We start from the raw sequence: 13,425 nt of genomic DNA on the forward strand, positions 1-13,425 counted from the left end.
GAGAGAGAGTGAGCTTTCAAGTCAGACCAAACTGACTTTATAGTTCAGTTTTATTGTTTTTTTTTTTTTTCCTTCCCTGAGCTTTCATTTCCTCTTGAGTTTGATAAGGAAAAAAAAAAGGACATGTACAATGCATCTTGTACAGTACCTGAAACGCAGTGCCACCTTAATGGGGACTGTCAGTATTAGCTGTATGTGAGGTTTCTATGTCATCCACAGCATTTTCCTGTTGTCAGCACATCTGCATCCTCTGGAAGCCTGTTAAAAATGCAGAGTCTCAGGCCCCACCCCAGACCTCCTAGATAAGAATCTGCATTTAGAAAAGTCCCTTGGTGATTCAGAGCACAGTAGAGTTTGGAAGCAAGGCCCTGGTAGACCTCTTATCTATATATTGACACCTATAACTTTGAAGGACAAACACCTTGCAAGATAAAACTTATTTCCATTGTTTTTGTTGTGGCTAAATACTCTATGGAACAACTTTTTGAAATAATTTTTTTTTTGTCTTTTTGAAAGAGGGTCTCTGTCACCCAGGCTGAAGTGCACTCGTACAATCTCAGCTCATTGCAACCTCTGGCTCCCGGGTTCAAGCAATTCTTCTGCCTCAGCCACCCAAGTAGCTGGGGTTACACGAGTATACCACCGCTCTTTGCTAATTATTGTATTTTTTGTTAGGACACGGTTTGGCCATGTTCGCCAGGCTGGTCTTGAACTCCTGGCCTCAAGTGATCCACCTGCCTTGGCCTCCCAAAGTGCTGGGATTACAAGCAAGAGTCACCGTTCCTGGCCTAATTGTTTTATTGTTTTGAAAAACAATGAACTGGAAAGAAATTTTGAGCAAGTATTTTTTAAAACCTGTCCTTAAAAAACGTTTCATTTTTGTTCAAAACAAATAAAATTTTTTTGGCAAGTATTGATCAAATGATACCCTCCTAAATACTTAGTGCTGTCTCCCTGGGGAAGAGCTAATGGTGCACTGAGAGACATTGACTGTTAGTCTTGTTCCAAGCTGTGAAGGGATCTTAGAACGCTGATCAGTCAACTTTGTCTGTAAAGGGCCAAACAGTCAACACTGTAGCCTCTGCAGGCCATAAGGTCTCTGTGCAATTACATAACCCTGTCATTTTAGCAGAAAGGCAGCCATACACAAAAATGAAAGGATGTAGCTGTCTTCCAATGAAACTTTACTTATTATATACAGAAACTTGAGTTTCAAACAGTGTTCACTGTTCAAATGTTACGTGATTTTTGTCAAAAGCATTCCTAGATCACAGACCATATAAAAATAGGTGGGGCGTCGGGGGGTTGTGGGTAGATTTGGCCCAAAGTCTGTCGTTTGCCAACACTTGATTTAGAAGATGATTGTTAGAATCACGAGTCCAGGAGTCTGGTTGGTATGATTGCATTCGGCTCCACAAGATCTGTGTGACCTTGGACAAGAACAAAGTGTCCTCTAGACTTTAATATCCTCCTCTATTCAATGGATGTAAAAATAATGTCTGTCCTATAGGGTCGTGAAGAGTAGGTGATAATCCAAGTTAAAGTTGAGCGGGATGCCCAGTGGTTCTCAGGTATTCCGTAAAACACTTTGGAAACTGGTATTATGTTTATCATCCTGAGTTAGTCAAATATTTTCTGTCAGTGCCACTATTAGCCTCAATTTTGGCTGCAGGAGAGTAAGTGAACAGTTTGAGTAAGTCATTAAAATTTTCAAACAGTAAATAATCAAGGAGCAAATTGTTCCTCTTTGTATTGTTTTTGTGACTTTTCCAAAAAGTCTCAAGTGATGTCAAAATAAAAAGCAAAAAGAAGAAACAAATAAGAAATGGTTTCTTTTTGAGTATTATGAAAACCAAAGCTTAGAAAAATAAATTGGAGTGAGGGATTATTTACACTATAGACAGACTTGCTTCAGGGCTCCTATAAATATGGAAATCCCTTGGTACAATTAAAACATGATTTGATTTATAAGAATTAAACACACAGAGCAACATTTTTCTGCAACATCTGTGCCCAAATGGAAATATCACTGTACTTAAAACTCTACCATAACCCTTCAGAGAAGCTCATCTTTCTGGCTGGTATAAAAGCATTAGGGATTAACTGTGAAAATATTCTTACATGGATTAGCTCAATGCTAGTCTGATGTTCAAAAATGAGTGACTGCGAAAGTATCCACAGTCCACTGGGGCTTTGGGTAAATTTTGGATAAATCTGTCCATTGAAAGCAGTTGCCTCCACTGGTAGGGCCCTCATGGCAACCTCTTTGGCTTCTGAGTCCAAGAGAAGTTGAGGCTTGTGGGTCACTTTGTAGGGTATCCTCATTATACGGCAGGTAGGTATATTAGTTGGCTAGTGCCGCCGTAACAACGCAGCACAGACTGGGTGGCTTAACTAGCAGTCCCCACCCATTTTGGCAACACGGTTGGATTTTGTGGGAGGCAGTTTTTCCACAGACCAGGTAGAGAGGGATGGTTTCAGGATCATTCAGGCACATTTCTTGTACACTTAATTTCTATTGTTATTACATTGTAATATACAATGAATTAATTATATAATTTGCCATAATGTAGAATCAGTGGGAGCCTTGGGATTGTTTGCTTCCAACTTGACTGTCCCATCTGGGGGTGATGGGAGACAGTGACAGATCAGGCATTAGATCCTCATAAAGAACCCACAACCCAGATCCCTCACACGTGCAGCTCACTATAGGATTCACTGTTTTATGAAAATCTAATGCCACCACTGATCTGACAGGAGGAGGAGCTCAGGCGGTAACTGGAACCATGAGGAACGGTTGTAAATACCCATGAAGTTTCGCTTGCTCACCTGCAGCTCACCTCCTGCTGTGTGGCCCAGTGAGGTCCGTGACCCGTGGCTTGGGAACCCCTGACTTAAACAACAGAAATTTTTTTTCTCACCATTCTGGATGCTGGAAGTCTGAGATCAAGCTGGGTCAGTTTTTTCTGAGGCCTCTCCCCATGGCTTGCAGATGGCCATCTCTTCTCTGTCTTCACATGGGTTTCCCTATGTGTGTCCTCCCCTCATCTCTTCTTGTAAGGATGTGTGTCAGATTAAGGCCCACCCATTTGACCTGATTTTAACTGAATTACCCCTTTAAAGACCGCTCTGCAAATAAAGTCACATTCTGAAGTACTCAGAGTTAGGATTTCAATGTATGAATTTTCAAGGGACATAATTCAGTGTGTGACAATGTGACAGGAATGCCTATGTCTCCTGGATAGAAAACCAAGCGCAGGCTGCCCAGGTTTATGCCATGTGTGGCTTTTTACCCATTTTTTACAAAGATGTGGTACCATCTTTACCACCTGCTCGCCTCCTGAGGGAGGTCCAACAGAGTACCTAGGGCCAGAAGTGAGTTACTCTTTTTCAAAATTCTGTCCAAGCAAAGACAAAATCTGTCAATGAACAAAACGGTAATGACAGAACATAAGCAAATTCTACCTTTTTGTCCACAGAACTGCTTTTTTTCTACATATGCAGAGATGACCTTAGGCCTGGATTTCTCAAAGTGCATCTGAGGAGCTCCTAGTTGCCGATTAGAAACGCAGATTTCTGAACAACTGATTGAGACTTTTTAGGGGTAGAACCTGAAAGGTTCGCCATTTAACATTCTCTCAAAATGATCCTTCAACTCTCATAATGTTGAGGACTTTCCGTTGAATTAAGACAAGAACTCATAGCCTTGAGACTTAGGGAAGGACTCTTCTCAAGACATGGGAACTTGTTAGAATTGCAAAGCCTCAGGCTTCCCTGCAGACCTTCAGAATCAGCAACTCTGAGGGCAGGGCCCAGCAATCTGTGTTTAAAAGTGCCCCAACTGATGCTGGTGACAGGTGATTTGGGGAACCAGCGGGGGACTGAGAACCCCACGTTACTGCCACCCCACTGCTCCGATAAAAAATAAATTTGTAGGTTTCTGTTTCAGCCAAGCGTCCATTTCCTATCAGTTCATTTGCTTGTTCTTTCAATCATGAGCATTTTCCTACATTTCATCTCATTTTTTAAAAAGGCATTTAAAAATGATTCTGTAACAATGGACTGTAGGAAGGAGTCATTGATGACATGAGTGACAATTTTGGAACCCAAATAGCTTGTTTTTCATCTAAAATTTACCTTTGATTAGTAAGGTTTTTGGTAACAGACTTAGTTGTTCTGTGCCTCTTTTTAATGCCAGTGAAGAAGGACTAACACCATCTGACTCCTCTTATTATGGAGGGACAAATACAACATAGATATTCTCTGGCAAATATTGAATAAAGCTTTTTCTTTGTGTAGAATCAAAACATTTCTAACACTGCTTCCTATTACTACTAAACTTTCAGTTATGATAGCATTATATAATAGAAATATATAATTTTGGACAAAGCCATGTGTTCTAGCTAATAAAAATTGTTCTAAAATAATTGTATTTATCTCAGTCAACAACGTGACTATGTAGGCTAAGGTTTGGGTTAATAGTCACAATCATTCTTTTGTTATTTTTGTGTATATATTTGTTACTGAGCCTATGAGCACTAAAAGTGATAATATATCATCCTCTGAAAAAGCACACGGAGATGTACCCCAAAGCCCAGCACAGTGCCTGGCACTCAGTAGACTAGTAGGTGCCAACAAGTACCTGCTAAATGAATAATACTCACTACGCCGTCATTTCCTGCCTAAGCACTAGAGACGGAGACAGAGAGACTAATAAGCTCTTGTACCCCCTCAGTCATTGCCCTGCAGGGTTCCAGGGTTCTCCTCTTAACCCTCTTTCCAGAGTAAGCTCCTTTCCTAGGCTGACTGACATCAGGAAATCCAGACCTCAGTGGACAACTCTATATGTGTGTGACTCTGGACCAATACACAGTAGAGGTTTGTGGAGGTGATACTGCTCTGATGACTAGAGGAACACCAAGGTTCTTGGTCTTGCACCAATAGGATTAATAACACAGACACACGTGGAGTGGTTTTAAGGAGCGAAAAGTGTAATAGGCAAGAAAGGAGGAAGAAAGAAGAGAATAGCTCTCCTGTACAGAGACAAGGTATTGGGGCTTGGAACAAAAATGTGTGTGGTGGAAAAGTGATAGATTATAGGGAAGGCTGGAGGAGGTAGAGACTGATTTTCATATGGCCCACGGGATTGGTTTGGCCAGATGTGTCATTTACGTAGCCCGCAAAAACTGTGGCCCTCCCACCTTAGTCCTTTAATATGCAAATGCAGGTCTCCATGATGTTCTGAACACATGGTGTTATCTGGAGGTGGCCATGACACTTGGCGCAGGTGATGACAAAGAGAAGACAGCGGGAATGCCATATTGAGTGAACCCACTTTCTAATGGCCTGCATTTGCATATCAAAGCTTGCTCACCCGGCCCTTCAAGCCTCCTTTTCTGTTAGAAAAGAGATGGTTTGGGGGTTGTTTCCTGTTACAGGAAATTTTCCACAGAGAACCTGTATCCTTATTATCTGCCTAAAATAATTTCTTAGTAACTCCTGTATTAGAGGCATACAGACAGCACGTGACATATACAGACACTTCCTGTACAGGTACTCCAGAATACTCCTTCCATCCTGGCTATTTCATCAAGTCTAGGCTTTGCTTTTTGTGTCTTCAAGCACATCCTCCAGACTTCCTAACCCATCTTCGTCTTTGAGCTAATGAAGCTAATTGGCCACTCCCACTTGCCAGGCAGTTGGCAATGTTCCTCTAACATGTTTTAAATTCGGAAATTATGTAGCAAAGGGTCTAGTTTTTCACCATGTGCCGGCTTGGAGCTGTGCCCGTTTGATACTAAAAGGGAAGAGGCAGACATTGCAAAATGCCCTTTCTTTTCTCCTTCCCATCCTCTAATTTTATTTCTTGAAAGCTTAGCATGGCTGCCTATCAGAAACCTTTGGATTCTCTCTTCATTTGCTTCCTACCTCAGTCTAGGTTCCTGGATGTATCAGGATAGGAAGATACATACATGATTCCTGATCTCTTGGAATTAGTAGCATCAATGGGGCAGACACTCATTAGATTACAACAACACAATTTTAAAAAGCAAAGAAAGGAAGCTGAACTCTACCAGACGAAGGCACATAGATGGGCTTTCTAGGAGAAGCCAGAGCTGAGTCCAGAAAGGAGCTATCAAGAGCGAGGAAAAGATTTCCTGGGAAAAGACAAAGGCTCTGCAAAGGCATGGAGGTGTGAAACTGCACTGCTGTTCTGGTTTGAGTCCAGTTTTCCTCACTTAGGGGTTGGCAGCAGAGTAAATACATTTCAACACTCCCTCCTCCCTGTCTCTGATGGGAAACATCCCTTCTAGGCTAGCTGAGAGTGATCCATTACCCACTGCAGGGAGACGCTGGCTGAGCGGAAAGCGTTTTGATGCCCACCCTGAGACCTTGACTCTGGCTTACCCCTTTTTCTCACTGGAGGATTCCAAATCCTGCTGAGACTGGCTGGGGGACATGTTACCAGGACTTGGGGATGCCGGCACTCAGAACGGACGAGTGTGAGAGGCTTTGGAACGGGCTGTCATTATTCCGAGGTCGAGGTCTGTCCCATGGAGCTAGTGTCTGCCAGGTGCTGATATAGTCATCGACAGTTCAGGAAGTGGTTCACCAGGCTACCCAGGTTTCCTGTTAGACTAGATGAGCCAACTTTAAAAGAATCAGGAAAGAAGGAGTAGCATTTCAAATAGATGGAAGCTATTTCAATCTACAGAAGTTAGATGTAGCTTGTTTATCTATCTGAACCTTGGGCAGGCAAATTTCCTGCCATGAACAACAGGCAGAAGAAGGATTGGTTGAAAAAAAAAAGGAAAAAAACACTATTTTTGGCCAAGAAGATAGAAGTGGAGAGTTCTTTTTAAAAAGTGTATTATGATTCAATCATATACATTAATCCTTCTGAAGACAGGTATTTTGCTAGGCGCTGGGGATAAAATGATGACTATGATTTGGCTCCACCCCAGGTGGATTTGGTAGTTCAGATGATCAATATGTAAATAGAAAATTGTAATACAGCACCATGAAGGATCTATCAGAGAGCTTTAAAAAAATATAAGAGCAGAGAATAGGGAGTAACTAATTCACCCCTGAGGACCAGGAAGAGAGGAGGTCACTTTTAAACTATGTAGAAAGAGAACAGGGGAAGCCACTTTTTTTTTTTTTTTAAGTTGAACCACATGAACTTGGAACACTCAATTCTATTTGACAAAAAAAAAAAGAAAAAAGATAATTTCATATGGTTTCTTCTAACACTAAGAGCAGGAATGGCATGGAGGTTTCATCCCCTTCACCAACTTTAACCAAATGGAAATCACTGCCTACTGGCTGTGTTGAGAATGTAAGGACTCTAGGCCAAAAGGAAAGGATAGTATTGAAACTGATAATTCCATTCTGGCTCAAGAATGGGCAGCTTGTGGCATAAATTGACCCCAGTTGCCATACTTAAATTATGAGGAGTTTGTTCAGTAAAAGCACAGAAGTCTGATAAGTACAAGATGTCACTATGTCATACAGATGACATGGCATTTGGGAGTAGAAGGTTTATGTTGGAGTCTAGGGACAGATAGAAGATCCAGCTCAGGAGACTCCCTGAAGAGCTGTGTTGAGGCTATATTGGGAAGTGCTTTGAATGACCTTGTAAGCACTCTTCATAGTGCTGCTTGTATCCTATTATCTATTTGACTTATTTTTTTAAAAAACAAATACACTTACCCTTCCCTGCCCCAAAAAAATGCATGGAGGTTTCAGTGTTCTCTGCTGCTTTTGTTTTGTCAAATTCAAAGCCTCCTTTTAAGGAAAGGTCACAAAGCACTAAGGGAACATACAGTAAGTACTTTGCAAATTAAATTGGAGGATGTTTTTAGATTAAACAAAAACCCAGTTCTGTGAAGGCACAGATTTTGTTTTACGAAGGTCAAAATCGCTGCATAAAGATTTTTTCTTTTACTACTAAGAAAGTATCCAAAGAAGTTATTTCAGTCTGTTTCAGTCCAGGTTCTCAGAATCCACAGCATAAGAAAAATCAGGAATGCTTCATTATGCCCTGCCAGAGGTTAGCTTTCCAGGCAAAAATCTGTGCTATGTCCCAATGGAATTCTATAAATTGCATCGAGGATATTGAAAATTGACCCAAGGGTTTTAACCAGAGAATACTGAAATGTCCTTCTGTGTATATTTCAGTTACAGTTACACATTTTTCTTTTGAAATTTAGGCACCCCAAGAAACTTCGGATCCGATTGTAAAAGTGTTTTTTTAACCAGGTGTGCACAGGAGAGAAGGCTGAGGAACTTTCCCTAAATCAACCTGCTACAGTCCTATCCTAGATGATTCTGATCTGTAATTCTCTGTATGTCCTACAGAAACATTCCTGCCTAAGATTTCTAGCAGTGAGCACAAGCACAGGGATGGCCACTGCAGAGTCACACAGGAGGACTCACTGATAAAGAGCACTGATTGTAGAGGGGGCTAAATGTCTTTGCTGGTGGGTAGTTTGCATTTCTTCTTGGTGGGTTTTATACCCCAACCTCCATTCTTTGGAGTTTTGTTTGATATTAATCCCCAGTGACCTGCTAAAACTTGAAATACCTGAGGAGAGGTTAGATCATGTAAAGAAACTCATCCAATATATTGTAATAATTTTGTTTTTTGAGATAGAGTTTTGCTCTTGTCACCCAGGCTGGAGTGCAATGGCACGATCTTGGCTCACTGCAACCTCTGCCACCTGGGTTCCAGTGATTCTCCTGCTTCAGCCTCCCGAGTAGCTGGAATTACAGGTGCCTGCCACCACAGCCAGCTATTTTTTGTATTTTTAGTAGAGACAGGATTTCATCATGTTGGCCAGGCTGGTTTTGAATCCCTGACCTCAGGTGATCCACCCGCCTCGACCTCCCAAAGTGCTGGGATGATGGACATGAGCCACCATTCCTGGATGATAAACTGTTTTTACAAGAAGAAAGAACTACAAGTTTAGCATAGGTGGATCATGAGTGACACCCCTCCAGACTCTTGATAAATTTACTACGAAGAGAAGGTTAATTTCACCCTTGTGTGAAGGGCTATTTTGGGGCAGAGGGGATGGTTCTTCTCCAGCTGTAAGCACGGGAAACCAGATTGAAAAGCACTACAGGACATTCCTTCAGGTAGAACTTCTGTCCCTGGGCTGCTTCTCCTTGGAAAAGAGTAAATGGAGTTGCCAGATTGGTAATAGGGGAAAGAGTGAGATGGATTAGGAATTTAAAAAATCTTTGCGTTACCTGGAAGTGAGGTACAAAATCTAGAGAGGCACAAATAACAGAGGGTAGAAGGAGAATTTGGGGAAGGCTTTTCAGACCTCCTCATGTGATCCATCAGTTCTGACTAGGTCCCTGATGGATGGTTGGATGCAGGTGGGGAGAAAACGCCTTTAGAATTGTATCTGGTTTCCTGTCCGTCCGTGTGGCAGGACCCCCCACACTTTGGTAGTTTTCACTGCATTTTTGTTTATCATAGGGAAGATACAGAAGATCATAGAACCATTCCATAGGGCAAGTCTCCAAGGATATAGAAAAGTTCTCTGTTCTGGGGTGCACTCGTACAGTTGGCTTCTTATCATGGGAGACTGCTTTTCTGTGGTGGTCATGACAGGGAAATTCCAATCAAATGGGGGTGGTTGACCTTACCCAGCCAGGGAAGTGACCAGAAACCACAGGGAGGTATTTCCATCACCACTAATGGCCCTACAGCTCCTCAAAATTCTAACTCTTTTCAAAGCCTTGGAGTTTGAGTTTTGCAGTAGCAGGAAAGTAGAACTGATACCCTGGCAATTCCTGACCCCGGTCATCCCTGGAGTGGGTGATTGTTGAAAACCTGTCATAGATTGAGGAGGTATCTCAGGATTTCGCTGTTATTTGCCGCTGTAAAATTCCATCGTGCAAGGATAAGCCCAGTGCCCTCTGCTTTAAGTCAGGAGGCGGCAAGTCATTGCTGCAATGCAGCCGAGGTTTGCAGGATGACTTAGGCAGCCTCTCTGGCGGGAAGGCAGAGAGCTTTAGGGAGGAAAGTGGGAATGCAGGAACCAAAGATCCTCTCACCCAGTGTCCAGTGTGGGTCCAGGGTGGGTCCCAGGCATAGCAAAAATTTGCATTTATTTCTTCTCTACCTTCTGTTCTTCCTCTGAAGAACCGAATCAGAAAGACTGATGTTTGAGGGAAGGTAAAGTTTTCTCTAAGCCTATCAACATGTATGCTTACTATTGATTATTACATGGCCAACTCCTGACTTGGGTACATCTCCAGTCATACGATTCACAGCCCTTCTTGGAGGTAGGTATATTTACCTCTGTTTTCTGGATGGAAATGCTGAGGCACAGAGAGGTACAGTGACTTGCCAAGATCACACAGTGAAGAGGTGTCAGAGTCAGGCTTACTATCTAGTTCCCTCTAATAGTCCTAAAGTTCCCTTTTGAGTATGCCACACTGCTTCCATTCCCGATCTGAACCTGGGTCCTGGGGCAGCCAGATCCCGCTACACAACCCCATGTGAAAAGTCATGACGTGTGCTTGGTGGGCTGGGTTGGGGGGTGGGGCTTCCACTGATTCCCTTTGGCTAAGGCAGGGGGCTGTGCTGGGTGCCCCTGTCCTGCGCTCTGGGATGTGGCTGTGTTTTCCTTTCTCAGTTGCATTGCCGTGATCTCTCAGGTGTAGCGTGCCAATTCCCAAACCAGATACCATCTCTCTCTCTCTTTCGTAGGCACGGTCCTGTTGTGCCAGGCCAACCAGGAGGGATCTTCCATGTACAGTGCCCCCAGTTCACTTGTATATACTTCCGCAAGTAAGCCCACTGTCGTGGCTCTCTTTCTGTTTTGTGACATAAATCTGAGTCCAATCACCTTCCTTGCCATGTAAGTTCCCTCCCCCTCCCTCCACCCCACCCTCTCTTGTGGGTGTCTCTGAGGTGAAGTTATCTTTCATAAGCATGTCTCTGTCTCCCATGCCACTTCCCAGATGTCCTGGCCATTCTCTGTTAGATCTGTCAGGATTGGGGTCCAATGTTGGGATGTGGGTGTGGGGCTGGCAGGGAGGGGCATGGGAGGGTGGGAAGCTTTAGCTCATTGCCTGCCTTTTATCATAGCTTTGCAAATTTATATCAAAATAGTTTAATAGCATATGCAGGCCACCCAGAAGGCACCCTCGCCTAGCAGAAGATGCTTGACTGGGACTCTTGTATATGGTTGTCTCCTGATCATACTACTAGCCTGCAGCTTGTTGCTTGTTTGCAAGGCTGTTCTATCCTTTGCTATGTAATTTCAATGAAGAGAAGCAGAGAGAAATGTAGTTCCCCCGAAGTGCAGAGAGAGTAGCAATAAAGAACCGTCTTTTTAAAAGTTGGGGCATTTAAACATATGGCAGAACCACATTTCTTTGCCTGGGGTGGATGCTCTGGGGTGAAGAATGCCCTACCCTCACCCCAATTCCCAGAGCAGGTGGAAGAATTAAAGCTGCCACTGATTCTACCATGTTCTCCCAGAGGGTATGTCCCTGCTTAAAGAGTCTCCCAGCCACAGCTGAGACTTTATCATCTGTTTTGTACAAAGTACGTAAATTCTGTGAAGTTTCCATAACTGCTGAATGAGTTGTCTTTAGGGTCAGTGTTCAAAAGTGAGTCTGGGGGCCCTGGAGTGGGGGTGGGGGCTGCTTCTTAGACTGGTTGTAAAAGGCAGGGGTGGGAATGAAAGCAGGAATACCAGGCTCGAGAGATAAGAGACACAGGAGAATCCTCACCTTCATGCCAAAACCAAGCATCTTTATTTCCTAAATTGTGAAGCTGAGGAAAACCAACCTCCTCACTGTGAGGACAAAGGTTACCAGTGGTCACAGGGAACTAAGTTAAAATGTGACACACCCAAGGGTCTGAGGTCTTTAGGAGGTCCAACAGCGTGTTATTTTTCCTTGTTAGAATTTTTTTCGAGACTAAGTCTATTACCCAGGCTGGAGTATACTGATGTAATCTCAGCTCACTGCAACCTCCGCCCCCTAGGTTCAAGCAGTTCTCATGTCTCAGCCTCCCAAGTAGGTGGGATTACAGGCGTGTACCACCACGTCCACTGGTTGTATTTTTAGTAGAGATGGGGTTTCCCCATGTTGGCCAGGCTGTTCTCCTACTCCTGACCTCAGGTGATCCACCCACCTCAACCTCCCAAAGTGCTGGGATTACAGGCATGAGCCACCACACCTGACCCAGAGTATAATCTTCAATAGTAGTTCTGGCATTAATTAAGTGCCAAGATATTTTTCTGTGCTTCCCAAGAAGCCCAAATCTAACCACACTGGCAAGACGTGGTTCTTTCTGAATTTGTGACAACTACTTCCCGCTTCAGGCCAATGTACATGTGTGTCCAAGTATCTCCTGAAATTGTATTGCTACTACACATTTTCACATGTCCAGACTTGTGTATTCCTCTCAAAACCTGCACCAGGTAGGTATCACCATGTTTGCTTTACAGCTGAGGACATGGAGGGCACTCAGAAGTGCATTAATTTGCCCAGGATCGCAAAGCCAGTATGTGGTAGATAAGTCTTCTGAACCTGGGAAAATTATTCATCCTTCAGCTGCCTTTCCAAGTCCATTTGGCTAATTCTGATCACTGTTCCATGTACCTGGCTTACCTTCTTCTCTATAAATATTTTCTGAAGGAGAATTGGTGTACCAAAACTTACCATAGGGTCGGGTCCTAGAATATTAATTATTTTTTTCTCTAACATTGCTGTTCTATAGAAGTGTCTGGGATAAAATCTTTGTGCTATCCAGCACAGTGCTGATGGGACTGAGGCACAGATTTTTATCTCATTTTATGTTACATTAACTAACCACACAGGGCTAATGGTTACCATATTGCACAGTATGGCTCTATATTGTATGACATATCTATGTATCCATTTTCTTTACACCAGTGAACAAAACAATCAACTCCAGAAGAGTGTTAGTTTGAATTGGTATAGCTATTCTGTTTTTTTTTTTTTTTTGAGATGCAGTCTCACTGTCACCCAGGCTAGAGTGCAATGACATGATCTTGGCTCACTGCCAACTCCACTTTCCGGGTTTAAGCAATTCTTCTTCAGCCTCCTGAGTAGCTGGGATCACAGGCGTGCACCAAGGTGCCTGGCTAATTTTTGTATTTTTAATAGAGACAGGGTTTCACCATCTTGACCAAGCTGGTCTCAAACTCCTGACCTCATGATCCACCCACCTCAGCCTCCCAAAGTGCTGGGATTACAGGCATGACCCACTGCACCAGGCTGGTATAGCTATTCTAAAGTGACTTGGGGAAAGCATATGTCTCACATAGCACACATGAAAATATTTCCCACATTCTTCATTATAAAATAGCTGAAGCATACAGAGAAAATGAAACCGTCTAAAGCAAGGGTCACCCAACCCAGCCCATG

At 43.1% G+C, this 13,425-nt stretch overlaps 1 protein-coding gene across 1 annotated transcript in view; it reads left to right on the forward strand.

The window, feature by feature from the left end:
- The window catches only part of RBFOX1 (RNA binding fox-1 homolog 1), a 2,526,943-nt gene that overhangs the window by 2,435,543 nt on the left and 77,975 nt on the right, over positions 1-13,425 (forward strand). Inside the window, 1 exon segment of the mRNA XM_021673515.2 lies at positions 10,730-10,810. Coding sequence (XP_021529190.1) covers positions 10,730-10,810 — 81 coding nt within the window.

The sequence above is a fragment of the Aotus nancymaae genome, unplaced genomic scaffold, assembly GCF_030222135.1.
Source record: "Aotus nancymaae isolate 86718 unplaced genomic scaffold, 86718_ANA_hifiasm-v0.15.2.pri h1tg000049l, whole genome shotgun sequence".
In the NCBI taxonomy this organism is placed as follows: domain Eukaryota; kingdom Metazoa; phylum Chordata; class Mammalia; order Primates; family Aotidae; genus Aotus; species Aotus nancymaae.